The sequence below is a fragment of the Leptonychotes weddellii genome, chromosome 5 (assembly GCF_054177405.1).
Source record: "Leptonychotes weddellii isolate Sample4059 chromosome 5, ASM5417740v2, whole genome shotgun sequence".
Lineage (NCBI taxonomy): Eukaryota > Metazoa > Chordata > Mammalia > Carnivora > Phocidae > Leptonychotes > Leptonychotes weddellii.
In genome coordinates, this window is record NC_138373.1 from 107,492,075 (window position 1) to 107,518,801 (window position 26,727).

Sequence of the window (26,727 nt, forward strand, 5' to 3'; positions counted from 1 at the left end):
ACACGCACAATCCGGGCGCACGCACAACCCGGGCGCACGCACAACCCGGGCACGCGCACAACCCGGGCACACGCACAACCCGGGCACACGCACAATCCGGGCGCACGCACAACCCGGGCGCGCGCACAACCCGGGCGCACGCACAACCCGGGCGCACGCACAACCCGGCGCATACACAACCCGGGCACACGCACAACCCAGGCGCACTCACAACCCAGGTGCACGCACAACCCAGGCGCATCTACACAGCCCCGACAGACTGACACAACAGTCAGCACCACAGGCAGACACACACACAGGCCCCTCAGACCACCGTGCGCAGCCCCTCCAGCAGACATGCTCACCCATAACCATAGGTTGAGACACATGGTGAGCGTGCACGTGCACACGCTCTCACACACACCGTCACTCCAGGCGCACACACACACACACAACCAAGCCCGGGCTGACAGAAACACCAGCACCCAGGCTGACACACGCGCCCCCCCCGCCCCGACAGTCTGAACCTGGGCAGCAAGGGCCACGCCAGCCGGCCACAGCTAACAGTCTGCCTGACACACTCTGACACGGCGGCTCCTCTCCCTCCCGCCCCCCTCGCTGGAGCGGCATCTCCATATTTCTTCCTCTGGCTCTCACACGTCTCCTTCCCTCCCGGCCACCCCCCCCCCCGCCCCACCCCCCCCGCCCCAGATAATTGATGGCCGGGGCCTGGCCCGGCCGCTCCCGCCTCTCGATCCATCTTGTACTCGCGCCCGCGCTGTCTCCCAGATCGGCCGCCACCTGAGACAGCCGGAGAGACGGGTGAGGGCGGGCGAGGTTGGTCCTCCGGCCCCCTCCAAGCCCCGGGAAGGACCACTAGTTGGCCTCCCCCACAGTAAGAGTGCCGGAGGCGGAGAGGGGTGCCCGCGGAGCCCCCCAGCCTCAACCCACAGCGCCGAGACTCTCCAGGGCTCTTAGTTCAATCGGTTTCCCGGGCCCCTCCCCGCAAGGGAGTGGAGGCTGAGGCCTGCGTGGGGGCTTTAGTCTGGGCAGAGGTGTTGGGAGGTCACTTCTTTCCTGATGCTGGGATGTTGACAGCGGTCATGGCCTGGACTGCCTGAGTCCACCTCCTCCCTGGTCCATCATTACTCGGAACCAAGCAGGTTCCAGGCCAGGGGAGACGCAGACCGCGTCCACAGCTCGGCTCCCTACTCTACCCTCGCGGGCTTTGGCTTTTTTGCCTTTCTCAGCTCGCGTCGGAGTTCTCTGAGAACACATGGATTCTCAGTGTCATTTCACAGATGGAGAAACTGAGTACTGGTCGGTGACTTGGCCAAGAGCACAGAGGGCTGAAGGGCTGCCGGCCTGCACCAGTACACGCTCCCGGAACCACTGACTGTGGACTGCCCAGTTCCCTTTGGGCTCCTAGCGGCTGGGGAAAGGGGCTGGCCGGGGGGTGGGGGTGGGGGGGGTAGGGCCCTGGGATGGCCAAGGACAACTCCAGCGCCTCTCTTTTCTGCTCTTTCTCCGTCCACAGGTCGTCAGTGCCCAGATTCCGGAGTCCGGGAGGCCGCAGTACCTGGTGCTGCGCCCCGCCGCGGCCAGAGGGGGCGCCCCTGGCCAACAGCTCGCGGTGCCGAGGGCTTCCCACGGCCTGGGCACCGCAGGCGCCTGGAGCTGGGCCTGGCCGGCTAATCACACCCGGGCGCTGGCCCGGGCGGGGGCGCTGCCTGCGCGGCGCACCAAGAGGAAGCCGTCTATCAAAGCGGCCCGCGCCAAAAAGATCTTTGGCTGGGGGGACTTCTACTTCCGGGTACACACGCTCAAGTTCTCGCTGCTGGTGACCGGCAAGATCGTGGACCACGTGAACGGTACCTTCAGCGTGTACTTCCGCCACAACTCGTCTAGCCTGGGCAACCTCAGCGTCAGTATCGTGCCGCCCTCCAAACGTGTCGAGTTTGGGGGCGTCTGGCTGCCCGGGCCGGCTCCCCACCCGCTGCAGTCTACGCTGGCCCTGGAAGGGGTGCTCCCCGGGCTGGGGCCCCCGCTGGGGATAGCGGCCGCGGGACCCGGGCTAGGGGGTACCCTCGGGGGCGCGCTGGCGGGCCCATTCGGGGGCGCGCTGGGAGTGCCCGGGGCCAAAGAGTCTCGCGCTTTCAACTGCCACGTGGAGTATGAGAAGACAAACCGCGCGCGCAAGCACCGCCCGTGCCTGTACGACCCGTCGCAGGTGTGCTTCACCGAGCACACGCAGAGCCATGCCGCCTGGCTCTGCGCCAAGCCCTTCAAAGTCATCTGCATCTTCGTCTCCTTCCTCAGCTTTGACTACAAACTGGTGCAGAAGGTGTGCCCAGACTATAACTTCCAGAGTGAGCACCCTTACTTTGGGTAGCGCGCCTCGCCCTCGCCTGGGCCCTAAGCTTCCCGCCAAATCCCGGCCTCCCTAAGTGGGACCCCTCCCTGTGCCCCGCAGCTCCTGTGGCCGCGTCCACCCCTTCCATTCCGAGGGCGAAAGGAACAGCCCTCCCGGGGACCATCAGCCATCAGCCGCGTAGGTCCACCCTTTCCTCATGGGGAGTGCCCACGAGGCAGTGGGGCGGCGGGGGTGGGGGGGAGAGGTAGCCCCCTCCGCTGCCTCCCAAAGTGAAGAGGCAAGAGCGCAGGCCTAGAATAGGCGGGGCTTGGAGGCGGTCCCAGCGTCCCTCACGTCTGCCGTGGGTCCCCCCTCATGCCGCAGGCGCTGGGCTGGGCATTCCCTTTGTCCGCATCTTTAATGACGCCTGGCCTGGCACCCTTGTCGCACCCTTTCTTACCCCCAGGCGCTTGTCCTCCTGTTCCACCCTGTCCCCACGTAAAGACTGTGAGGCCTATAAACTGCGGCCTGTCCCCGACCCCTTCTGCCTGCCGGTATGCCTGTCCGCCTTTCCCCGAAACCCTAATTAGGGTAGCGGAAGCAGAACTCCTGGGCCTAGGCGATCGACTGGGCGCCTGCCCTCTATGCCCGCCTCCCTCTCGTCCCTGCAGTCCTGCTCCACCTGCCCCTTTCCGGCTGCTTCCTCTTGGTGATATTTTTCTACGCCAAAACAGACGGGAAAGGGAACAAAATAAAGTGAAATCCAATACGTGTCTGCGTGAGAGACTTTCGTAGGGAAGGGGGTGGTGCTGTGGGTTTAAGGGTGGCAGAGACCTGGCCAGGGCCTCCTCCCTCGGCGGCTCGTGGGAACTGAGGCAAATATTGAGGGAGCTAACACCTTGGAGGTCATCCAGGACCAGATCAGGGAGAGACGAGGGCTACCCTTGCGGTAGGAGCTCTGACTGAGATGGGGATTTTCTCCCCGAGGTGGGCGAGGTGAAGCAGCAGCAGATCGAGTGGGGATGAGACCTGAGAGGGGACTACCAGCGGACAGTTGACACGACTTGGGGGAGGAGGTATAAGGCCTTGAAATGGGATGGAGTTGCAGGGACAGCGTAGGCAGAGCGCTGACAACCTGCTAAGCTCCGAGGGGCTGGCGGGAGGCGGCAGGTGGGGGGGAGGGGGAACGGTGTTTGCGGCATCTGGAGTCATCGATCTTCCTTTTCCTTCCTAATTTCGTGGGCGCTGAGTTTGCAGACGGCTGAGAGAGGGAGGGAGGCCAGAGACGAGGGGGTGGGGGAAGGGACGAGCGCGAGTTTGGAGAGCCGGGCCGCGTCGCCGCCGCTCGCCGCCTGCAAACGAGGCCCCCTTCAGCCAGCTGCCCACCCTCCCCGCCCCGCCCCTGCAGCTCCCTCCTGCCGCCGCCGCTGCTAATTTTATCCGCCCCCAACTCTGGCCCGGGCGTTAATTGGCTGCGGCTTCATTAGCAGTTCTCAAGCTCAGCCGCCCCCCTCCCCTGGGGACCCCTGACTGGGGCGAGGGAGGGGATAGGGACAAGCTGAGGCACAGAACGACACCTCGACACCTCGTCTTCTGCCCTCCTTCTCCTTGAGTCCTGGGCCAAGATACCAACTCAGAGAGTGCAGGACTCTCCAGGGAATTGCCCACTGGTTCTAGCAGGAAACTGAGTCAGAGGTGAGTCTGATCTAAATATGCCTGGAAGTGAAAAGTCGTTGAGGGGAAAATAAATCATGGATGGATGGATGGATGGATGGATGGATGGATGGGTGGGTGGCTGAATAACAAGATCAAGCTGAAAGGAAGAGGGAGGTGGGAGGTGGTTGTAGGTCAGAGATTGGAGGAAGGAGAAGAACCCCCAAAGAGAGCCCATTGCTGGAAAGACCTGAGAACACCTGAGGCTAGAGTAGGAGGGAAGGAGGTTAGAGCTAAGCCAGGACTTCTGAGGCCTGGTATGAGAGCCAAGTGGGAATGTTTAGAATTAGCAGGTTAGCCTATCTGGGCCTCAGTTTCCTCACTTGTAAGGCAATGATAAAATAGCATGTCCTGGAGATTAAATGAGACTTTTCATTTGAACGTGTTTTGTGATGGATTGTCCTTCTCTTCCTCTGACTCACAAACTGCCTCCTTTACAGCCATCCTCTTCTCCTCCTCCCCCACCCCTTCCCCCTGGGACATCTGGACTTCTGGGAGCTGAGTTGCCCCTGCCCATAACTGCGCTTGTTGCATTTTGTTACCTGATGTCCCAGCAGTCAGTGATCTATTCTTATATCTCCAAGGCTAGGCCATGTCTGGCACAGAGTAGGAGCTCAACACGTCTGTTGAATGAATGAGTGAATGAATGAATGAATGAATGTGTAATTTTGCTAAGTAAGGCAATGGTTCTCAAAATCACTGCTTATTAGAATCACTGAGAGGTTTCACTGTCACCATGAGTGGGCAAATGTCTACTCATTAAGATCCATTGAATTAGAACCTCTGAAGAGAAGCCTCACACTCATATATTTATACTACATTTCCCAGCCAATTCTGATACCGAGGTTTTGGGACCTACTTCTAGAGGGGTCAGTGAGTCCCTCTCCCAAAGGATGAGTCCAGACGAAGTCAGGCTAAAAGGAAGATCCTGTGCGGTTCCAAGGATCTAGAGCCCCAGGCATATAAAGAGAGCTCACTGACTGCTGGAGCAGCAAGAGGTGAACAGGTAGCAAAAGTGCAACAACAGGAAGGGGGCACCTCACTCATCTCCAGGATATCGCAGGAGAAGGAGATAACCTTGGAGTAGTCAGAGGATCAGGGGAGGGTGATCCATCCCAGAGCATGTTTACACACAAAATCTCACTTAATCCTCACTACATGTTATTTTTGAATTACAAGTGAGGAAACTGAGGGGCAGATAGGCTAATTTGCTAGTTTGTCCCAGAGGTGGAACTTGAACTCAGGTCTCACCCTTCCAAGCCAGAGGGCTTTCCGGTGCACCAAGGCTCTCTAGCTCGAAGAGGAGTCTTTATATTTTCAGAGCCTAATAATGCTAGGCATTCAGTAGGCACCCAGTAAATGGCTGTTGTTTGGACAACAGTGGGGGGAAAACCCACTAAGCTTCGGGACAATGAGGAGGTGGTGCAGAACTGGATCTCTTTTCTTTCAGGCAAGGAGCTTCTGTCTGACCATGAGCTACAGATGAACTGAAGCGGAAGAGGAAGGGGGGGAAAAAAAAACTACAATTCCCAAGAGACCATAAAGGGCCCACCTCACGCATGCGTAGGTCCCTCCCCTTAATCCGGTGGTTTCTCGGGCCGTTCTCGCGCACGCGCTCTCGGATCAGTCTTCTTCCTACCCTTTGCTTCCCCCGGCCAGAGTTGGTGGCTGGACATCCTGCGACCTCGGGTTGCGATGCTGCCCTTCTCTTTGCTCTGGGCGACTCGGGTAAGAATGGGGCTTCGGAGATTGGGTGACCAATAGAAAGCGAGCTCCCCTCCTACTTCAGTTCCCATTCACAAACTCTGGGGTTCTCCTGGCTTTTCCACGCACGTGGTTTTGGTCCTCGGGGAGCGGACTTGCAACTAGGGAATCCTTGAGAACCCCTCCACCCCCAGTGCCCGCGGAGCACCTGGGGCCCCTCCCCATTCCGGCAACCAGACGCCCGAGGGCCTGCGACCACCCATTTCACGTGGCTTTAAGGAGAGAAGTGCACCAGATGCCCCGTGGACCCTGATGAACAAGCCGGTTTCCTGGACCGGACCTGCGAGCCGAGTCTTTCCTGCCAGCTCTGAGCCGTGCAGATGATGCAACGCGGCCCCACTACTTACATCAGGCGTCCCTTGGCACTGTGGGCTGGAAGGACATGGGAAGAGTTGGGGGGCACAGAGGGCAGGATATGGGTTCTGGCTTCCCTGCCAGCAGGCTCCCCACCACCCACCACCACCATCCCCCTTTCCCCAGAGACTGCTAATGGTCTTCTCTGCCACCTCCATTGCTCTGGAAACTACCCCTACAGCCTATTGCCTGAATCCTTGCCAACTCAGCCTCCAACCCCCTGACTGCCATGGAGGCCCTGCAGGAAGATCCTTTTGTTCCTGTGGGTTGGGGAGGTTCTGGAACCTCAGTAGACTGCCCCTGAGCTCCAGAGACATAGGCTTCTGGAGGACAAACTTTGCCCTATGGCTTTGCAGAGTGGTTCATGGGCCGAGGTGGAGGGAAATTCTGAGGTGAGGTAAATGGACCAAATCAGAACCACCCCCTGGACATTGATCTCGACCTTGGCTCTGGAACTGGCATTTGAAGGCGGAGGTGGGGGTGGTGAGAATTGGAAAAGGCTGGCTCGACCACTGGCTGCTAGGTTTGGAGCCAGAAAGCCTGATAAGCATGGTTGAGGGTTGTTGGGAGACTGGGTGCTTTTTATTTGACTCTGGTTTTTCCTCTCCTAGCCTCTGCAGAGATGTGGTCAGCTGGTCAGGAGGGCCATCCGGTGCCAGCACAGTGAGGTGGCCCAGACCCAGACTGGAGAAGCAACCAGCGGCTGGACAGGCCAGGAGAGTCTGTCAGACAGTGACCCTGAGATGTGGGAGCTGCTGCAGAGGGAGAAGGACAGGCAGTGTCGTGGCCTGGAGCTCATTGCCTCAGAGGTGGGGCTTGGGGAGAGGGGCCACGACATGGGCCACCGTGGGTGCAAGAAGTAACAGGTCATTGTACTGCTGTTTCTCCACATTTCCCTTGCAGACTCAGGGCCTTCTTGCTGGGCCTTATTTCCTTCTCTTCTTACTGTCCTCTGAAGAAGAGGCAGGGCCAGTCTGGATTATGGGATGGGGACATTAGAGAGCTTCCAAAGCTTTCCGGGGCCCCTGTCATCTAGTCTGGTCCCTTCCCCTTCCCAAGAGGAAGGAGGAGCCTGGAAGCATAGGTTCGAGTGGACAGGTGGTCTTGCTGGGGACACCTGTCATGGCAGCTGGGTTTCTCAGGATGCTTCCTCTGGCCTTTCTTCAGGCCTGACAAGGAACGCTGAATGACCAGAGCTTTCTGTAGAGCCCAGCTCCTCCCTGCAGCCTGGGGCTCTGGCAGGGAGGGGCTGTGGGGGGCTCCAGGGAAAGGGGCTCAGTGCCTTTTGACATTAACCCCACCGTTCCCCCCTCACCCAGAACTTCTGCAGCCGAGCAGCGCTGGAGGCCCTGGGGTCCTGTCTCAACAACAAGTACTCGGAGGGTTATCCTGGCAAGAGGTGAGGGCTAGGCACCAGAGGGCTGGAAGGCAGCCTCAGGAATGCTGCTCCCCGTGGGGGACACCTGCCTGTACCCTCCCAGTGTGTATAGAGGAGTGGCCTTTGCTGCTGGTTGTGGGGGATACTGGAACCCTTTTTGTGTGCCCTGATACACCCCCATCTCATGGCAGATATTATGGAGGAGCAGAGGTAGTGGATGAAATTGAGCTGCTGTGTCAGCAGCGGGCCTTGGAGGCCTTTGACCTGGATCCTGCGCAGTGGGGAGTCAATGTCCAGCCATACTCAGGCTCTCCGGCTAATCTGGCTGCCTACACAGCCCTTCTGCAGCCTCATGACCGAATTATGGGGCTGGACTTGCCCGATGGGGGCCAGTGAGTATGGATGGGGTGGGTGATGGGTTTGGTGGGCAGGATGGGCATTGTTATTGAACACCTCCCGTGCGCCCTGCCCTGCAAGTCAGTGGATGAGGATGAGAAGAGCCCAGTCGCCAGTGTTCACCGTGGAACGGACCAGGCAGAGGCTTGTGTATACGAGGAGCAGCGTTCCAGGGACAGGGGCCTTTGGAGCTGGGCGGGAAGGGTGTGGTGAAGTCAGGGAGTTACTCGTTTCTGAAGCTCTCTTTTCTCTCTCATCTGCTGCCAGTCTTACTCACGGCTACATGTCTGATGTCAAGCGGGTCTCAGCCACGTCCATCTTCTTTGAGTCCATGCCCTATAAGCTAAATGTGAGTGCTGGGGCCCTGGCGGTCCTCTGCTGGGGACGGTGAGGGGCTGGAGTCCTGGGCACCCTCCAGGGTCAGGAGAGCGAGCTGCCCTGCTTCCTTCTCAGGGCTTCAGCTTTTCGTTTGTCCACCCAGCCCAAAACCGGCCTCATCGACTACGACCAGCTGGCACTGACTGCCCGACTTTTCCGCCCACGGCTCATTATAGCTGGTACCAGTGCCTACGCGCGCCTCATTGACTATGCCCGCATGAGAGAGGTTGGTGGGGGGCTGGTGTGCCGGCCACTTGCCGGGGGGGATGGGGCGATTTGGGAAGGGGAGCAGCCTTGGGGAGGCCTGTGTGGCCCTCCCCAGGCTAAGGCCTGTCTCTGTACCTGCCCAGGTGTGTGATGAGGTCAAGGCGCACCTCCTGGCAGACATGGCCCACATCAGTGGCCTGGTGGCTGCCAAGGTGATCCCCTCACCTTTCAAGCATGCGGATGTCGTCACCACCACCACTCACAAGACCCTTCGAGGGGCCAGGTCAGGCTCCCCTGAAGTCAGGCCTTGTCTTTCCCTGCCTTCACGCCCTATTCCAGGGGCATGGTTGGGCTGCATCTGAGAGGAGTTCGTTCCCACCTGAAACCCTGAAGACTTCTGCCCAGGCTGTGATGGCTCTCCTTGTCTTGTCTCCTTGTCTTGCCCATGGTGGCAGTTCCCTGCTAGGGGATTTGGGGGTGGGACTGAAAGGCTGCTCTCCTTGACCACTGGAGTCCTGCACACCGGCCTGACTGAGGTAGACTCCCAAGAGCACAGGGGGCCCAGGCCAGCCAGCTTCCCCTGCTTTCCCAACCCCTCGTCCTTTCTTCTCAGCTTAGATTCTAATCACCCACTTCCCACGTAGGTCAGGACTCATCTTCTACCGGAAGGGGACGCGGGCTGTGGATCCCAAGACTGGCCGGGAGATCCCTTACACATTTGAGGACCGAATCAACTTTGCTGTGTTCCCATCCCTGCAGGGGGGCCCCCACAACCATGCCATTGCTGCCGTGGCTGTGGCCCTAAAGCAGGTTGGGGAGCCGACTCTTGAGGGGGGCATTGGCCTGGGGCCTTAGACCCTGCTCCTTGCTAAATGAATCAGAGCTGACAGAAGAGAAGTGTCTGGGTGGGGTCAAGCCTGGAGTCACAACTGTGCTGGAGGGGGAAAGGCAGAGGGGGTGGCACTTGGGGTCCCAGGTGCTACTGTCTCATCTCCAGGCCTGCACCCCCATGTTCCGGGAGTACGCCCTGCAGGTTCTGAAGAATGCTCGGGCCATGGCTGATGCCCTGCTAGAGCGAGGCTACTCACTCGTGTCTGGTGAGCCAGAGGGGTGGGTGAGAGCCTCTGTAGCCTCAGACAGAGGCCTAGAACTCACCCCTGCCTGCTGACTGTCCCTCCCCTCAGGTGGCACCGACAACCACCTAGTGCTAGTGGATCTGCGGCCCAAGGGCCTGGATGGAGCTCGGGCTGAGCGGGTGCTGGAACTGGTCTCCATCACAGCCAACAAGAACACCTGTCCTGGAGACCGAAGTGCCATCACACCCGGGGGCCTGCGGCTCGGTGAGACCTGGGGTTTGAGGAAGGCAGGATGGCTGCCAGGTAGGCTTGGATTGTGCTGATCCTCTTCTGCCTCTCTCCCAGGGGCCCCAGCCTTGACCTCTCGACAGTTCCGTGAGGATGACTTCCGGAGAGTTGTGAACTTTATAGATGAAGGTGTCAACATTGGCTTGGAGGTGAAGAGCAAGACTGGTGAGTGGGCAAGACCCTGGCTGGGCCAGCCATACGCTATCCATCCCTCCCCCACTGTGTGATCTAACTGCCTTCTCTGGAGTTCTGACCGCTCTTTTCCTCATCCCCCTCTAGCCAAACTCCAGGATTTCAAATCCTTCCTGCTCAAGGACCCAGAAACAAGTCATCGGCTGGCCGACCTCAGGCAACGGGTGGAGCAGTTTGCCAGGGCCTTCCCCATGCCTGGTTTTGATGAGCGCTGAGGGCCCTTAGGAAATGAGGCCCACAGACTGAAGTTTATTCTCCTTCTGTCTCCCGGGGCCAATGGAGAGGAGAGCTATCTTTCAATTTTTTGCTGGAGGAGGGAAGGGCTCTTACCTTGGGAAAGACCCAGCTATATCCTGGACTTTGTAGCTGAGAAGATTTCTTTTTGTAACTAGACTTAGAAGGAGGAGGCCTGGGGCTTTTTGCCCTGAGCTCTCCCATTATCTCCGTGTCACGGACTCCTTGCTCTTACTTGAAGAGAGGGGGAGTTGCCCTTGTGAGCCAGAGGAAGGGGTAGGTAGGCACCCACCCTTCTGTTTTTATCTAATAAAATGCTATCCTGCCTTGAGCTCTCCTTTCACTGTGGGAGGGGTCCCCTGGGCCAGGTGGTGACTTGTCTCCCTCAACGTGTTCCTCCCTCCCTCCCACCACCACCACCACCAGGACCCCCCCTCCCCCCACCCCCGGGGGCCGCAGCCTCCTTTCTCTGTCTCTGATCAGAGCCGACACCAGACGTGATTAGCAGGCGCAGCAAATTCAATTTGTTAAATGAAATTGTATTTTGCCCACGGCTGCTTCTGTTTGATCCCAGGGGACTGAGGGGAGCAAGGGAGGGGCAGAATGGCAGGGGGAGGCCCAGGTGCAAGGCTGCGGGAGGGGATGCCTGTTGGCCCGGGAAACAGTGGGGGAAACAGTGAGCTTGGGCACGGGGAGGCGCTCACTGCGCTTCCCTGGGGCGAAGGTGCCTCATCCAGGGCAGGCGGGGCAGCCGGCGACGAGCCCAGTCGAGCTAGAGCAGCACCGCCCCTGCGAGGCGCCCGAGCCTGGCCTAACGCCCGAGCCTGGCCTAACGCGGGGCCCGCCACGTCACTTGGCACTGAGAGGCCTCCGCTTGCTCTTGGCTCACGTTGGCCACGCTCAACACGTAGCCTGGGCCACACCCTGCAAGGCCCGGGTAGGGGGGCAGAGGGGCTGGCTTGAGCCTTTTGGGTCAACACACTGCCTGCTCTCCTAACTCCCCCCACCCCCCTGCGTGGGACTCAAGCTGAGGGTCAGAGGCGCTTCCGCTGCGGGAGCAAGGGAAGGGGGTGGGGAGCTGTGTCCCCTCCTGTGGGAACCAAGCCTGTGGAAGCAGCAGCTGGGCAGGGTGGCTGGAGTGGCGCCCTGGGGGCAGGGGGCAGAGAGTGGAAGAAATGAGTCGGCTGGCTGGCTGGCTGATGGTGGTTTACTGCTCACCACTCGCTGGCACCCCAGCCAGCTCAGAAGTCTGGCCGGTCCTTCTTCAGCTTCTTATAGTCAGTGGAAACTGCAAGAAACTATAGGAGGGAAAGGGGCACTGAGTGCCCCAGACTTCCCTTCGTGGCCTGGGGGTGGGGAGGGTGGTCCTGGGACCAAGATGAACAGATGGAAGAGGTACCTTGTATTGGTCGTTGGGGCTCAGGCGGTTCCAGGGCTCTGGGTTGTTCTTTCTGTCCCAGCTACAGAGAGGGAGGGGGAAGGTAAGGGTTTCCTCTCTGGAAGCTAGGACCCTGGGGCCTAAAGTGACAGGGTCTCTGCCCCACCCAACACCCCCGTCCTATCCTGGAGGGGGGGCTATATCCCAGACACTGACAGGAGTGGGGGCAAGTTAGCAGGTGCTGACAAGTGAAACAGAAGGCTGTCGCCACTGTCAGTATGGGGCCAGGTGACAGACTGACAACCCAGCCCAGGGCCTCTCGCTTGCTTCTTGCCTCCCTAGGTTCACCCCCCAGAGCAGAGCGGCGGGAATGAGGCAGAGATCCTGAGGGCCTGGGGTTTCAGTGATGTGGCTGCAATTCCGACGCCGGAGGTGCTCCTGGCTCGGCCCGAGAGCCCCCACTCCCCACCCCCGCCGCCCTTGCTGGGGCTGGGAGTCTCCGCGCCACTCCAGCCCCAAAGGCGCCCCTCGCCCCTCACCCGGCCACACCCCCAGCGCTCAGGCAGGGAGGTGGAAGTACCCAAAGGCCGCCCGCCGGCCGAGCACGTCTCCATGGCAACCGGGCCGGGAGCGGCGCGGGTTCCGCAGCCCAAAGCGGGTCGAGTCTGGGGCCCCGAGGAGTGAGTAGTGGGTCGGACGGGTGGAGGGGAAGGCCGGCGCCGCGCGGTGCACACGCAGGTGCGCTGCCCGGGGATCCCTGCTAAGACCACCCGTTCGCACCGTTCCTGAGAGGCCCTTGCGTTCCTACCCTATCCTTGCCTCACCCGGGCCCCCTGCTTGCGTCCCAGACCCGGCCTTTACCAGACGTCGGGGCTGCGCAGGGCGAGTCTCAGCAAGTACAGCGCCGCGCTGCCCATTCCCAGGCCAATGAAGCCGATCATCGGGATGAGCTGCGGAGAAGACGGAGGGCACTTTAGCGGTCAGCCCCCTCCCTGCAGTCCCGAGCGCCCTTTACAATTTTCTCTGCCAGCACCCGCCCCCGCCCCCGCCCCAACCCGGGTCTGGCTCTCCCTCCAGTCTGGGAGAGAGAGGACTTGGAACCTCCCACACTACATTTCCAGCCTTGTCTCCCTCATCCCACAGCGAGCGGGTCCCAGGTGGCTTCAAGGGACACGGGGCATATTGCAGGGATAGATTGAGGGCACGCTGGAGAAAGATTAGGAGCACTGGGGGAACTGGGCAAGAGGCAGGGTACTGGGCGATTTGGGGGCCCGCCAGGGAAACGGGAGAATCAGGAGTTAGATACAGTGGCTCTGGGGACCGAACTCACCGCGGGATGTCTCTTGATCTGCCGGTAGAAGCGGGCCCCGAGATTCGTTCCCGCCATAGCGCCTCTCCGCCGTCTGATGCTCCCCAGCGGCTCTGCTCCTTCGCTCCTCCTGGGGTCCCGCCCCCGACTGGGGAGGGGTCAGCCCAGCCCAGCCCAGCCCGGCCCAGCGGGGCCCCGCTTCAGCAGGCTCACCCCACCCCCACTCATCTCTTCCCCCCGCAGTTCCCAGCTCCGAGCGGGAGAAGTGTCGGCAAGCAGAGGGCTTTCTGCTCTTGCACTCCTTCTGATGGCCGCACCCTGGTCCAGGGGACACCCTCATACCTGGGGCTCTGAACTGATCTGAGAGAGAGGCAACGCAGGCTTTGACCAAGAGACTGATTGAGGGAGGATCCAGAGGTGGCAGGAAGAACTCACCACGGGACAGGCAGTCAGACAGAGAGACTTGCAAGCAAAGTGCAGGGGTGGAGGGTTCAGGGGTGGGACCAGGAGGGGCCAGGGACCAGTGAGGGCATCTGAAGCACTTCCCGCACAGCCCTAGAGCTAATCCCCAGGGAGCTGGCAGATTCCCAAAGGCCCTAGTTCTGTCTCCCTACACAGTGTAGTGGGAGGAGGAGAGGGACAGACAGACCCACAGCACTGAAGCAGCCCAGCTCTTCTAGTCGTGGGTAGTTCTCTGAGTTGTGTTGTGGTTGGCTTGGAATAGTGTTTAGAAGTCAGGGGAGCTGGGTGTATTTTAAACCTGGCTCAGGATCGAGTAAGTCAGTTGTGAAGTTTGGGGTTTTGATAGACTTGCTTGCGCTGCCTCCCTCCCATCGGGCTGAAGCCAGAGCCACCCAAGGAGGCTCTCTGTTTCTGGCTGTGATAGAGAGGAAGAGAATGGGGTAAGGGAAATAGTCAAGGAAAGATAGAAAAGATGGTGAAGGAGGAAAGAGAACAAGACACACAGAGATAGAAGGGCAGAACAATCGCCTCCCTTTCTGCACCCAACTCCGGTGTCGGCTATGCTGCTAGGGTGGGAAGGCTCACTGCCATCGTCGTTGGGGAACTGCGGTCCTAGGGACCCAGCCTACTCTAACCACCTCTCCCCACCGCCATGCTAACTTCCGCCCTCCCATCCTCCTCCCTCCCACCCCGCCGGCGAATCCGGCAGAGCTCCCCCACTCCTCCGGTCCAGAGCCCTGTGGTGGCAGGGACAGGGGTGAGTTGTGCACCCACCACTGGACCTGAGGGGGGGGAGGTGTAGAGGGAAGGAAGCTACCCTTCCTGGCCTCCCCACCCCCTCTTTCCCGGCGCTGATACCTCCCCCGCCCCCTGCGCTGACAAGCGCGGCTGTAATTAGGCTGCGGGGTCCCAGGCTCTCCGCCTCCCTCCGGCGGATAATGAGATAAAGTGTCAGAGACACAGCGAGAACAAAGAGACAGAGACTCGCAGCGATGCGTTTGGGGGGGGGGGCGCGGAGGAGGGGGACTGACGGGATGTCAGAACCTGGAGCAGCGCAGAGCCCGTCCCTCCCTGAGCACTCGCACCTCCAGGGCCGGGGAGCGGAATGTCCTGGCCCTCGTGTCCCCCAGCCCTCCAGTCTCCGGGACTAAAAATCAATCCCGGAGCTCGAGCTCCAGGGGCTGCACATCTGGGCTGCACATCTGGCTCTGCATGGCACAGCTGGGGTGCCAGGACGCAGGCAGGGACGTCTGGCCCCCGTGCCGCGCCCCCTTGGCTTCTCGGGCCCTCGCCCCGGCTCTTGTACCATTTCTTGTGACTTTTGGTGACCAGGGTCTAGCGCTTTCCGAACTCTCCGCGCCGCTCCTTTCCTAGAGCCGCGGCTGTTCCTCCTGCCCTGGGCCTCCGCCCCCACTTTCCAAGCGCTTTATTACGTTATTGCTTCTGCTCTGGCCTCTCCAGTGCTCCTTGACCCTGCACCCGTGCCTGGTGCCAGTCCCTAAGCCCTTGTCTGCGATCCTACTTCTAAGCCCTCACCCATCTCTGGATCGTGATCTCTGGGGCCGAGCTGGGACGCAGGACTCCGTGAGTTCCGGATCCCATCTCTCCCCACCTTCCCGTACTTTCCCATCAGAAAGACTCAGGCCACGCTGACCGAGCCGCGTGAGGGACGGCAGAAGTCATTAGCTGCGGATCAGGCGTGGCCTGGGGCGTGCGGGGGTCCCGTGGGGACCAGATTCCAAACGCTAAATCGCACCGGGACACTAATCGGCGCGCTGGCGGCGCCGCTCGTCAAAAGCAGCTGTGCTGGGCGGAGCAAGCTGGCTGCCGGGGTTGTGGGCGCGGGCGCCCCCTGGAGGTTGAGCTGCTCCCAAGCTCTTAGGGGAGATGCCTCGGGCGCCCCCTGTCGAGTCGTGCAGGCTCTGCGCCCCACAGTTTTGGGCAGGTTAAGTCAGTGCCTGGAGCGTCGGTCCAAGCCCCGCCTGCCGTACCTGCCACTCCCGCCACCAAGGCACTGGGTCCCGCAGCTTCCCTTCTTCTGGTTTGAGGTGGGGCCGGGGGCAAGCGCGGAGAGGGGACGAGGGATCTGCCACCTCGCCAGCTGTGGGAGGCACCACAGGTGCAGGCTGGTCCCTCTCCCGGGGCTGGGTCTCTACCCTAAGACTGCCCTCTGCCCCTGCCTGCCCTAGTCTCTGGCTGCCCTTCTTTCTGCTTCTTTCTTCTTCCGGCCCTGGCTGTCTACCTCGGTCTCTCTGTGTCTGTCTGTGTCTCTGTTCCTTATCATTCTGGCCGTGTCTGTCTCTCCCTCTGCGACCCTCTCTACCAGGCTTTGTCCCTCTGCATCTGTTTCTGTGTCTCTCTGTGTTTGTCTCTCCTTCCCTCTACATCTCTCTACCCTCTGTGTCTCTCTTTACAAATGCCTGTCTCTGTCTTTATCTCGTTCTCCCCCCTCCCATCCCCCAGTTCTATTCCTATTCCCCAGCTTGCTGCCCCTGGGGGGCTGCAGCAGTCCGACAAGACCAGCCTGGGGACACCTCAGGGCACTGCCCCGGGTCCACTTCCCGGTCACCTCCACATGCCCATCACCTCGGCGCGGACTCCGTCTTCCCTCTGCAGCCGTGGGGCGTGGAGGGGGCGCCCGGGAGGGAAGACACAGTGCCCAGCATCTGCTCGGGAGCCCCGGAGCCCCTGACCCCCTCTGCAGCTATTAAGGGCGCCGGGTCCCGAGGCTCCGAGAGATGATCATGATTGCATCAGCCAGACAGCCGCGGAGCTGGGAGCCGCGGGGCGAGCGAACGAGCGAGACAAAGACGCCCGCGCCATCTGTTTATGCAAAGCACTCTCCGCCGGGGACCCCGGCGTCCCGGGGCCTGGCCCGGCTCGGGGCACGGGGTCAGGAGCCTGCTCCCGCCCGGCGCCCCCGCCGCGCCGCGGCTCCCCACTCCCCAGCACCCAGAGGGGCTGCGGGGCGAGCTGAACGGAGGGGGGCGGGGGGTGTTGATGTGATTGGAGCGGACGCGGCTGTTTCTTCAATAATGGATGGAGATGATGCGGACGGCGGAGCCAAGCCCGCCCGGAGAGGAGAGAGGAATAGAAATAGGGAGAAGGGGCGGGTGCGGGAGACTCACCCAGGCGCTCACGCGCGCGCGCTCACACACACACACACGCACACACGAGCGCGCGTGCGTCACACTGTCATTCGGATACACGCTGTCGCGCGGCTCACACCCGGGCACACGCCCCCGCACTGTCACGGAGATACACCCACCTGCAGGCAGAGACGCCAGAGCAACACACACTCACCGGCGGCTCTTCGTGATTCTCACACGTACACAGTCCTGCAGGCAAGACACGCGGAAATGCCCACACTCGGGGCACACCCAGGCGTGAAGATTGTACAGACACATAGACACGCCAAAGCACGTATGCTCACCTAGACCCTCAGGGGCTAAGCCAGACAAAAATCATAGAGGTGGGGGGGGCAGAATGGGGACAAGTCCGACCAATACATACGTAAGGGCACAGACACACACCGGGGCACACATACCAACTTACACTAACACCTGGTGCTCTGTTATACACACTTCACACACTTGGGGCACAGGCGCACACAAACACACACCAGAGGCACAGACACCCATAATCTCCAGGGACACAGAGGGACCCCCCCCCAACCCCCACACATTCAGAGGTTCGCACCCACACACATGCAGGAGCTGCTGTCTGCGCTCTCCGGTGGTGGAGTGTGGCAGAGAGGTTGCTGGGGTTCTAGAAGCAGGCCTTGTTAGCCTAGCCACATAATGAGGTCTTAGTGACAGGAGGTGCCTGGGGCTGTGGACCCTGCTCCCCTGCTTGACTGCCTGCTAGCTTCCTTCCTTGGCCCCCAGGGTGGGTGGTGCAGACCCTGGGCCACTCTGACAACAGCCAAGCCAGCTGGTCCCAACCCCAGCATGTGGGGAGGGGTGAGGAGCCACAGAGGGACATTGGTGGCTGCATAGGGACTGCCAGGATTGCCCACACAGCCATGAGGCAGGTGTGGAAAGGACAGTCACTCTGGATTCTCCCTCATTCCCCTGTGCTGTCCAATCTTCCCACTTGTAAGGGGTACTTTCTTTGCTAAGAGCGGAGTGGGCACTGCAGAGGGGTAGGGTGCAGGTTGTGTCCTGGACCGGGTAACCTGGCTCCTCCTCCAGTCTGTTTTCAATTCAGTCCGTTCCTTGGCTCAGACTTATGACCTTTGCTGCATGTGGCAACATCATCCATCACCTAGGCGGCCGTTTGTGGGAGTGAGGGGCGTTGAGGGCTCACACAGGGGCGCTGACGCTCCTGCCTCCTTTATGAGTCCTGCTCTCCGCTGGCAGGCCTGGGCTCAACCCGCGGGCAAGTACTGGGGGGAGGGCGCTGATCATGGGGCTCAATCGCGATACTGGGCCCGTGTCCCCATCCCCGGCACCCCAAGCACCGGTCCTTCCAGCTTGGCACAGCCGGCCTCCCCGCTCCTCCCGCCCTCCCTCTCTCGGGCCCTTCGCTTAATTTCCTATTAACTGCTGATAAATCCAATTAAACCGCCGCTCTAATTAGGGACAGCTGCCGGCTCCGCGAGGCGGGGGGGAGCGGGGTGCCCCCCGAGTGTAGAGGGGGGAGAACAGCAGCTCTCTCTGCTTCTCGGCACCCCCACACCAGCATCGCCGCCCAATGAGCCAGTAAATTGGTTTTGCTTTTGCATTGTGGGGGGGCCCTCTCGAGGATCTCAGGGGCTCTGGTTTGGAGTCCCTCAGATCTCTTGATGAAGAGATGCGACCCGAGTCCTAGCATCCCCGCACCGGGCCTCCGACCACCCCCCCACCACCACGCCTTTCTTAGTAGGCATATCCCGAGGAGGGATGGGGGCAAAAGGCTGGATTTGTGTGTGGTGGTGGAGGGGGACTGCTTGTGATCGGCTCCTATTCCAGCCCAAGCGTGATTACAGGGGGGCCGCCTGAGGCTTCCTTTATGACCCCGCCGCCGCCCCCAGGCGTCCGGGACAGTCAAGGGCAAAGGGAACAGGAAACCGAACCCGGTTCCGCATTGGGTTTTCCTGTGTGCTTTCCTACCCCCTCCACACTTCAGCCTTCTGGAAGGAAGGGGGGCGCGTCCGTCCCGGGCCCTTCTCTTCCCCAGCCCAGCTGAGCCTCTGCCCTCCCCCCATCAGCAGCAGATGGTGCCCGGGCTCCCGCTGCCAACCTTGCTAGGCGGTGCCAACCTCAGGCCTGGCAGACAACGGGCAGAAGAGGATCTCCTGACTGGCGGGGCTGACCCTCCCCCATCCGCCATCAAGCTCCAGACCCTCGGCCTGCCCTACTCCAGGGACCACCCCAGGCTGCCTCTCACTGGTCCGCTCCCAGGTCCCCAAACTCCTCGTATCCTTCAGCTCCCTTCCCCACACCTTCCCGCTCCCCGCCACCTGCCACCGTGACCAGGGCCGGCATATTTGCATATTTGCATATGCAAACAATAACATTTGCATACGGCGCGCCGCAGGGGGGTCTCCGCGTGAGCCGGTTTGCTGTCTGCCCAGCGCCCTCTCGGTACCTGTCGCAAAGGGCTGGGGCGGGGGCCGTGCGGGAGGGGTTAGGCCCCCCGGCCTCGCTCGCTGGTTCCCAGAGGACTTGAGGAAGTGTTGCCATGGAGACGGCACGCACCTCACCCCCTCCCAGGCCCAGGGTCTCCCGCACGGTGTCTCAGGTTCTCTCCTTCCGCCCCCCCCTTCCCCCCGCCCCGTCCCTCGCTCTCCAACCGAGATCTTGCATCGCCCCCTGGCGGCCTAGCTCGGCACTGAGCCAGGTTCCGAAATGTAAGGGGGGCTGCTCGCGGCTAAATCGCCAAGAGCTAGGGGGACCTACTCTGGTGCCAGGTCCTTCTAGACGCCGGGGCGCGGGGGCCTGACTGCAGTCAGGCTCCCCTTTCTTCACTGACAACAGAGGCCTCGCCTGGCGGACGCACCTGTCTCCTCACCTCCCACCGGCCTCAGCCCAGGTGGATGTCGGGTTACCTGATGCTAGTGAGGTGACATAGCTGGGGAGGATTCTCCACCGCTTCCCTCTACTCGGCCCCTAGTTAAAGAACAAACTTTTCTAACTTTTTTCAAAACTTTAATACATTCGCAGCGTTCGACAGTTCGCCTCCCACACCCCCGGGGCGCCTCCTAGTGGGGACGCGTTCTTTTTCCAGCTCCCGCGGGCTGGGCCTGAGGAGTTGCAGGTGAGGCTGCTCTGCCTAGCAGGTATCCAAGGCCCGAGGCCGGGGGAGGGGGGCGGGAACCAGTCCCTTCCCGGAAGCCCCGCCATGCTCCGCCGGGCCTTCCCACCCCTCCCCCATCCAGCATAGTTGCTTTCGCCCCTTTCCTCCCCAACCTCCACTGGGCCTGCCCAGAATGGGGCATGGGTATCTCCCGTCAGCAGGCGCCTGCACGCCTAAATCTCCTCCAGGAAGTCGGTGGGGAACAGCCCCACCTTGCGGCCGGTGTAGACCTTGACGTAGCCGCCGGCTTCATCTCCTTTCTGGACCACGATCTGAATGAAGGATTAAAGGTTTAGGTAGGAGAGGGATTAAGGGAAAAGGTAGAAGAGGAGAGCAGGGGAGCCCGGATTCATGGAGGTCTATCCTAGCCCCATTAATGAGTTAAGATCTGCAAGGAGTATGGTTTGCCGAGGAACCCTGGGGCCTGGGATTGGATTGGGGCGCCAGAGCTACCTGGTCCTTTATCTATCTATCTATCTATCTATCTATCTATCTATCTATCTATCATCTATCTATATTTATTTTATATATTTTAAAGATTTTATTTATTTATTTTAGAGAAAGAGAACACAAGCAGGAAGGGCAGAGGGAGAGAGAGAAAGAATCTCAGGTGACTCCACCCTAAGCACAGAGTCCACGCAGGGCTCAATCTTCCCACCCTGAGATCACGAGCTGAGAAACCTAGAGGCGGTTGCTGAACCCACTGTGCCACCCAGGCACCCCTACCTGGTCCTTCTTGAGAGTGATCTGCCCTATTTCGCGGTTTCCCACGAAGGATCTGGTCACACGGTGCACACGCTCTCCAGACCGGACCCGAATGATGAAGTTTGGAGGGAAAAATCCAACCTTCTCCCCTATTTTCCCCTGGAGGAGATGGTAGGGAGAATCAGTCTCAGTCTGATTCTAAAGTCAAATGATGTCCCACCCTAGCCTCAGCCATTTCTCTTACCCGCCACCACTCCTCATTGGAGTCATCAATGACTGTGATCTTCTCTCCAGGCCTGGGAGAGGAAGGGAGAGGCCTCTGAGATTTAGGGGGCTTACTTACCTATCTGGCCCAGGTCCAGCCCCAACAGGCTCCAAGCCATGAGTGCCCCCTTTTCCTTTCCCATAGGGAGCCAGGCTCTCCCCTCTCCACTCCCGGTACACCCCCATCCCAGTCCTAAGGCCTCTCACGGGAAATCCAGATCGTCCTTCTCCAGGGCTTTGAACCGATACAGAGCCACAAAGTAATGAGACTGCTGGAAGCCAGGCTGCTTGTGCTGGGGGTGAAAGGAGGTGATGAGTCTCGGACTCCTCTGTCCCACATTGAGGGGCAGGAGTCCAAGGCAGGGGCATTCTCCAGACATACTACATTACAGCTCTCTTCCAGGTCCCTGAACTAAGAGGATTCTGTTGCGTGCATGCATGCTCACGCACATGTGTGTGAGGTGGTGGAGAAGGCAGGTTAAGGGTGATGGGAAGTCATGGAGTAAGTGTGAGCTTCTGCTGAGGCCATGAGTGGTGTCAGACCTGGGTTGGGGAGAGGACTGGGGTCCCTGCAGGGAGAAAAGAGTCTCACTTTGTCATCAGGTGTCTTCTTTTCAGCCTTCTTATTCCCTTCAGGGTTTCCTGGGATGGGAAACACCGACAAGTTGTCTCTAGCTTCTGGAGGGTAGCCCTCATTCTTTTACTCTTCTGTTGCAGAGCCTCTTTGATCTCCAAACCTGGCATGCCCTTTGGCCCTCCATCCCCTGTACCACAGCAGAGTCCCTGACCCTACTCCCTCTCTAGGGATGGAGGTGGGTGACACTCACCATCCTGGGGTTTGCCTTCCTCTGGTCTGGCAGACTCTGGCTCTTCTTCCATCATGGCTGCTAGAGGCTGGAGGGGGTACCAGAGTTAGGAAGATGCTCTCCTGGGAACCCACACTTGCCCTGGCTCTCCAGCCAGGCCAGCCAACTACAGAATAATAGGATCTCAGGTTTGGAAGAAGCCTTGGAGGAAATACCTAGTTCAACCACCAGCCTAATGCCTGAGCTTCCTGTAAAACATCCTGGCAGGTGGACCATCCACATTTGTGCTTGAATGTAGCTAATGACAAGAAACTCACTACCTTACAAAGTAAGCCCATGCCATTTGAGGGCAATTCCCTAAATTAAACCTATTCGGTCTCCCTGTAACTTTTAGTAATTGGTCCTGAATTGGCCTCTGGAGCAATATAGAACAAACATAGTCCCCTTAAAGATCTGAGGATAGCTGGTAAGTCCCTCCTGTCTTTTCTTCCTTAATTAATCCCTTTAAATCACTCCCTTCCCCATGATGCCGATTCCAGGATTTTTACTACATCTGTTCTTAAAAATACTCTAGTGTGTAAGAGAAAAATGGGCAGCACAGTTTTTATAATTCCCTTAAGAGAATAGAACCTGAGTGTGCTTGCCTTTCTGGAAGCAGTCAAATCACATGGCTATGGCCTTGTAAATCATAGTTCATTCTACAGAAATCTCTTAATTTGCACCCAACCTCCATATCAACTACTCTGAGGCCAATCCCTAGTTCTGTTTTTGTATGGTTGATATTTTTGATCCAAGAACAGACATGTACATTTTTCCTTACAAAATTTCAAATTATTGGTTTTGGGCTTTTCTAGTCCATAAGATATCTGAATATACTGTTCAGTGTATAAGTTTTCCTTCCTAGGTTTACCACAAACTTAAGGGATAATACCATTTATATTTTCATTTGCATCCGTGAGAAAAATCTCCATAGGTGAGGACCGAGGACCAAATCATGTTATAAGGTATCAGAAATCTCCCTCGAGCTAGACACTCCCTACAGGACCTGGATCCTTTGGGCACAGTCATTCATCCAATTTTAGGACTCCACCTAACTGTTAATCATATCAGTCCATCCTGGTGGTCCAGAAAGATATAAGGATATGCTAACAAATTCTTTGCCAAACTGAATGCAAGTCTATGATATTACCAATCTAGTAACTCTATTTCAAAAAGAAATGAAGTTGCTTTTGGCCGCTAGTCTGGGGCCTCAGTTTCCTCATCTATAGGATAAATGAGTTAGACTAGATGATATTCATGGACCCTTCATGGCTCTAGAATTCTGATTACTTGGCATGATAGGTTTGCTTCCCCAAATCCAAAAGTATGGCTCTTGCCTCTGTTGTCCAGCAATGCCGGGGGCCTGGGACCCAGACCTCAGTGGGGTATGGTACTTAATCTGACAATTCCAGAAGGGAGTTTCTGAAGAAAATACATGCTATGGCGGGAGTTCTCAACCTGAGGCCCTCTAATATTGCATGCAAAAATGTGTCTGTTGGGTTATGTGCGATTTTAGGGGAAGAGAATCCCTAGCTTCTAACAGTTTTCCAGAGAGGAGACAGGACCCACTGCTCAATGGAATTTCTCGGAGGGACCTCAGGAGGAAAATATGGTGCTCACATTTTTCTTATCTGCCTGGCCCTTCTTCCGTTCCTTGTTTGCCATGATCACCCCAGTGCGCAGGGTTTCAAACACAGGATCATTGTGATTGGCAGCAGCTAGTGGGAATGGGAAGAAGAAAGAAGCCATTACTGGGGAAGCAGAGAAAGAGCTGGAGGAAAGAGAGACCTAAGTAAGGGAGAGGTGGGATCGAGTAGATGGATATGTGCGCACGCGCGCGCGCGCGTGTGTGTGTGTGTGTGTGTGTGTGTAATTAGGGTAGGGTCAGCTGGGCCTATCTAGGTCATCAATCTATAAAGAGCTCTAAAAACATCACTGGAAATGTAATGTGATGGAGAAAAATACCAGCACTGCTTCCAGGCAGAGCATTTTATGATGTTGGAAAGACAACCTTGCTACTAAGTTGCTTGGGAGTTGGGGGATGCTCACAATCACTATTCTCCTTCTAGGGAGAGTGGTCCTTTAACTGCTGGCTTTTTTGTTCCACTGAGTGGCATGTGCAAGCTGGGGTGCTGCCACCAGTGGGTTCTTCCTTTTTCCACCCATGCTCCTCATAAAGTTCAGCCTCTCCTCCAAATAAGTGTTGAGTAAATTGTCAACGAATTTGTAAGGGTTGCCGAATTATGAATCTGCCCAGGAAGCCCACAGCTCTTGGTCTAGCCCTGAGACTAGTATTACTCTGTAACAAGGAGGAGGACAGTCAAGAATCCTTGTTCTTGCTTAGAAATAGTTTTACAGAGGAAGAGCCCAGATTTTGAAGCTAGGCAGATGAAGGTTTCAGTCTTGTCTCGGTCTCCTGTTAGACATACAGAGCCCTTGCTAAATCTTATCTTCCTCAGCTATTAAAACAGGAATATTGACTCTGTATTCAAATTGGCTAAAATATTAGGTTTAGAGAGAACCATGGGAAACAGAATCTTTCTGTTTCAGAATTTAGCTTCCAAATCTAGAGGTGGTGCTGGAACCATCTCTAGGCTTGCCCTTTCCCTTGGGTCCCACATGGAGCACTTACAGAGATCTTTGACACAAGCGTACTGCTGGTTGCTGTAGAGTGGGGAGCTATAGGCCCGATGGAAACCAGGGGGCTGTAGGATGGGATGGGAGAAAGCATTAGAGACAGCAAGGTATGGCCCAGAACCCCATCTCTCCCATGAGTGCAGCCCCTTCTTAGAGTAAGAGATGCGCTGAGAAAGAAAAAGCAGGGAAATGGAAGTGATGACTTGGGAGGGACTGGAAGGGGGGTGCTGGCAACACGTCCCCTCCCTTCTACTTTCTCGCTTCCCAGAGCCTACTCACGATCTTGCCGAAGCATCTCTGCATCTCCACATAGGACTGACAGTGTTCATGGATGTTAGTTTTGCAGTTCTTACAGCGGAGCCCAAATTTGTTGTTGACTTGGGAGAGGGAAGAACATTTGGGTGAGGTTCTTGATTTCCCCTTCCCTTTGTACCAGTGCTGCTACTCTAGCTCTCAGGTCCCTTTTCTGTCTAGGACCCAACACTCTCAGTTTCTAATAGTGTTGTTTTTATTTTTTAAAGATTATCTATTTGAGAGAGAGAGTGCACAAGCAGGGAAGGAACAGAGGGAGAGGGACAAGCAGTTCCCTGCTGAGCACAGAGCCCTATGGGCTCGAACTCAAGACCCTGAGATTGCAACCTGAGCTGAAATCAAGAGTCGGATGCTTAAATGACTGAGCCCCCCAGGCGCCCCTCTAATAGTGTTTTCTTAAAGCCACCTCTTGCCCCAGCCTGCCTGCTATACAAATGCTCCTCTCCTGAGCCTGTACCCCCCAACCCCCCCACCCCCCGCCTCCAACATCACACTCTCTCCACTTCCCTTCGTGACTCACGCACAATCATCCGGGCACAGACATCACAGAACTTGGGCTTCTTGAAGAAATGATCTTTGAATTTGTGAGGCTTGTCATTGACAAGCTTAGGAGGTTCTGGGGGTGGTTCCTCCTCCTCCTCCTCTTCTTCCTCCTCTTCCTCATAGATGTAGTAGATGGGCCCACCCCCAGATCCCACTGCCTCCCCATTGGCCTGGGGCTCTGGGGGAAGCTCCATCTCCTTTGTCCCCGGAGGCTCCTTCCTGAATAACTGCTTCAGCCGCTGTAGCTGAGGGCGGGGATGGGGGAGGGGAGGAAACCCAAAGTTAAAAGAACTGTCATGCTCTCTACAGCAGGTAAGGCTGAAGCTAACTAAACATTTTTCTAGCGTGGGCAAGGGGCACACCCCAGGATTAGGAGATATTGGGGGCTGCAGGTGCTGGCTAGCATTCCGACGATGGATGAGTCACATACAAGTGAGATCAATTCAAACATTCAAGGGCTGCGGTGGCTTCCCAGCTCCCCACACCGGTGATCACAGGCCCAGACTCACCCTACTTTGCCGAGTCTTTGCTGGCAAGGAGGGCTTAGGGGACTCCAGCACCTCCTTTTCTGTCATCCTGCAAGAGGTTGGACCCCACTATGAAATCTAATCCCTGACTGCCATTCTTCCCTGTCCCTGTCCCTGTCCTAATTCCTGTCCCTCACCGTAGGGTGGTCCTTGAATGGGAGACTTTGGGAGAAATTTGGTTAAACAGAAATCCTTTCACAGGCTTATTGACAGAAAGATTCCATGGAGGTCCAGAGAAAAGCACAACAGACCAAAGAACTTCCCAACTGGTTCCTCAAACTGATGCACATCCTTCCCTGCCCTATGGGGCCACCCGAGTTTCCAGCCCCAACACAGTGCTCAAAGCTGCATGGTTTAGGGATTTTCCTAGTTTGTTTCTCCTGGGAATCTGTGGGCAAGAGAGATGTGACACACATCTTCCCAGATCCCCTTTCTTCAAGAGGTTTAATGTGTGTGTCCAGAAGCATGCTTGGAGGGATGGGCTGGGGACATTTGTTCACCCCAGCCCCTTTCTTGAGTCCCAGGGGCCCGGGGCCTAGTTCCCAGCCTGCTTCAGTCCTCAGCTATTTTAAGTTTTCAGAGTAATATGAGCCTTTCCTTCCCTTACTACTCCATTCCCTTGACACCACCCCCACCCCACCCTCCAATCCTAGCTCTTGTCCTGGAGTCATAATTTCACTCCTAAAACCCTAACTACTCACAGGCAAGAGAGGAACGAAGACACTGAATAGGCTACAGATTGGGGAATCTGCGGGGAGCAGTTCTGGCAATGGGCAGAGGATGAAGAGGCAACTTACGTTTGGGATTCCCTAAGTCAGTCCACAGTCTGTGGAGGGAAGAGGGAGCCCCTGGGGTCTTGATGGTGGTGCTGGGGGAGGACTGGTCCTCTTCCTTGGGGGCTAAGCCCCCCCAGTACCCTCTGTACTCACACCGGCTACCCAGACGTTATTTGTAGACCTCCCAGTCTCTCGCCTTGGTGTCAGAGCTGAAATGACAGGGCTGGAGGAAAGTGGACAGCTGAGCGACACAGCTGACACAGAGAAATTGGACACGGGGAGGTCTGGGCTGGGCCGGACCCTAATTCCTCCCATCCCCCAGAGCTACTATACCCTGGTTTTTTATCTATGGTGTACAGGTCAGTTCTAGCTAAATTC

At 58.0% G+C, this 26,727-nt stretch overlaps 5 protein-coding genes across 33 annotated transcripts in view; 2 read left to right on the plus strand and 3 right to left on the minus strand.

The window, feature by feature from the left end:
• Positions 1 to 3,097, plus strand: part of NXPH4 (neurexophilin 4) — an 11,169-nt gene extending 8,072 nt beyond the window's left edge. Inside the window, exons 2-3 of the mRNA XM_081818970.1 lie at positions 691 to 801; positions 1,409 to 3,097. Of these exons, the coding sequence (XP_081675096.1) occupies positions 691 to 801; positions 1,409 to 2,371 (1,074 nt within the window). The 3' untranslated portion in view covers positions 2,372 to 3,097. The remainder of the gene's footprint in view (positions 1 to 690; positions 802 to 1,408) is intronic.
• Positions 3,098 to 5,616: 2,519 nt separating this feature from the next.
• SHMT2 (serine hydroxymethyltransferase 2) lies at positions 5,617 to 10,643 on the plus strand. Its single transcript, XM_006740064.3, has 12 exons — positions 5,617 to 5,773; positions 6,775 to 6,972; positions 7,483 to 7,562; positions 7,733 to 7,933; positions 8,205 to 8,286; positions 8,419 to 8,541; positions 8,666 to 8,805; positions 9,167 to 9,332; positions 9,520 to 9,619; positions 9,707 to 9,862; positions 9,944 to 10,051; positions 10,166 to 10,643. The coding sequence occupies exons 1-12, from the start codon at positions 5,741 to 5,743 to the stop codon at positions 10,291 to 10,293; spliced, it is 1,515 nt and encodes a 504-aa protein (XP_006740127.1). The 5' UTR covers positions 5,617 to 5,740; the 3' UTR covers positions 10,294 to 10,643.
• A 187-nt stretch (positions 10,644 to 10,830) lies between these two features.
• Positions 10,831 to 14,075, minus strand: COXFA4L2 (cytochrome c oxidase hypoxia associated subunit FA4L2). The gene is made up of 4 exons (XM_006740063.3): positions 13,021 to 14,075; positions 12,552 to 12,640; positions 11,712 to 11,772; positions 10,831 to 11,610 (listed from the first exon to the last, which is right to left on the minus strand). Exons 1-4 carry the CDS (start codon positions 13,075 to 13,077, stop codon positions 11,554 to 11,556), a joined length of 264 nt encoding a protein of 87 aa, XP_006740126.1. The 5' UTR covers positions 13,078 to 14,075; the 3' UTR covers positions 10,831 to 11,553.
• Positions 14,076 to 19,570: 5,495 nt separating this feature from the next.
• STAC3 (SH3 and cysteine rich domain 3) lies at positions 19,571 to 26,506 on the minus strand. 3 transcript variants are annotated; one of them, XM_006740060.3, is made up of 12 exons: positions 26,371 to 26,506; positions 25,556 to 25,622; positions 25,024 to 25,291; positions 24,471 to 24,568; positions 24,187 to 24,259; positions 23,175 to 23,272; positions 21,537 to 21,603; positions 21,302 to 21,351; positions 20,917 to 21,002; positions 20,690 to 20,741; positions 20,467 to 20,604; positions 19,571 to 20,012 (listed from the first exon to the last, which is right to left on the minus strand). In XM_006740060.3, the coding sequence occupies exons 2-12, from the start codon at positions 25,619 to 25,621 to the stop codon at positions 19,914 to 19,916; spliced, it is 1,095 nt and encodes a 364-aa protein (XP_006740123.1). In that variant the 5' UTR covers position 25,622; positions 26,371 to 26,506; the 3' UTR covers positions 19,571 to 19,913. The 3 variants fall into 3 exon arrangements, with proteins under 3 accessions (XP_006740123.1, XP_006740124.1, XP_081678076.1); XM_006740061.3 differs by lacking the exon at positions 25,556 to 25,622 and having other exon boundaries at positions 26,371 to 26,473; XM_081821950.1 differs by lacking the exons at positions 24,187 to 24,259; positions 25,556 to 25,622; positions 26,371 to 26,506 and having other exon boundaries at positions 25,024 to 25,153.
• R3HDM2 (R3H domain containing 2) overlaps positions 26,453 to 26,727 on the minus strand; it is a 162,806-nt gene continuing 162,531 nt past the window's right edge. For all 27 annotated transcript variants that reach the window (XR_014145730.1, XR_014145729.1, XR_014145732.1 and 24 more), the window contains one exon: positions 26,453 to 26,572. Coding sequence is in view for 24 of the 27 variants with exons in the window: in XM_081821928.1 (XP_081678054.1) it covers positions 26,519 to 26,572 (54 nt within the window). In the remaining 3 variants the exon portion in view is untranslated. The remainder of the gene's footprint in view (positions 26,573 to 26,727) is intronic.

Excerpts from the sequence above, each read along its gene's own strand:
- SHMT2 (XM_006740064.3), top strand. The coding sequence starts at position 5,741 with ATGCTGCCCTTCTCTTTGCTCTGGGCGACTCGG. Across the intron at positions 9,620-9,706 it reads AGGCTACTCACTCGTGTCTG|GTGGCACCGACAACCACCTA; the intron begins GTGAGCCAGAGG and ends CCCTCCCCTCAG. Across the intron at positions 9,863-9,943 it reads ACCCGGGGGCCTGCGGCTCG|GGGCCCCAGCCTTGACCTCT; the intron begins GTGAGACCTGGG and ends CCTCTCTCCCAG.
- COXFA4L2 (XM_006740063.3), bottom strand. The coding sequence starts at position 13,077 with ATGGCGGGAACGAATCTCGGGGCCCGCTTCTACCGGCAGATCAAGAGA. Across the intron at positions 12,641-13,020 it reads AGATCAAGAGACATCCCGCG|CTCATCCCGATGATCGGCTT; the intron begins GTGAGTTCGGTC and ends TCTTCTCCGCAG. Across the intron at positions 11,611-11,711 it reads GCCCCAACGACCAATACAAG|TTTCTTGCAGTTTCCACTGA; the intron begins GTACCTCTTCCA and ends TCCCTCCTATAG.
- STAC3 (XM_006740060.3), bottom strand. The coding sequence starts at position 25,621 with ATGACAGAAAAGGAGGTGCTGGAGTCCCCTAAGCCCTCCTTGCCAGCA. Across the intron at positions 21,352-21,536 it reads GGAAGGCAAACCCCAGGATG|GAAACCCTGAAGGGAATAAG; the intron begins GTGAGTGTCACC and ends TTCCCATCCCAG. Across the intron at positions 21,003-21,301 it reads AGAAGACACCTGATGACAAA|CACAAGCAGCCTGGCTTCCA; the intron begins GTGAGACTCTTT and ends TTTCACCCCCAG.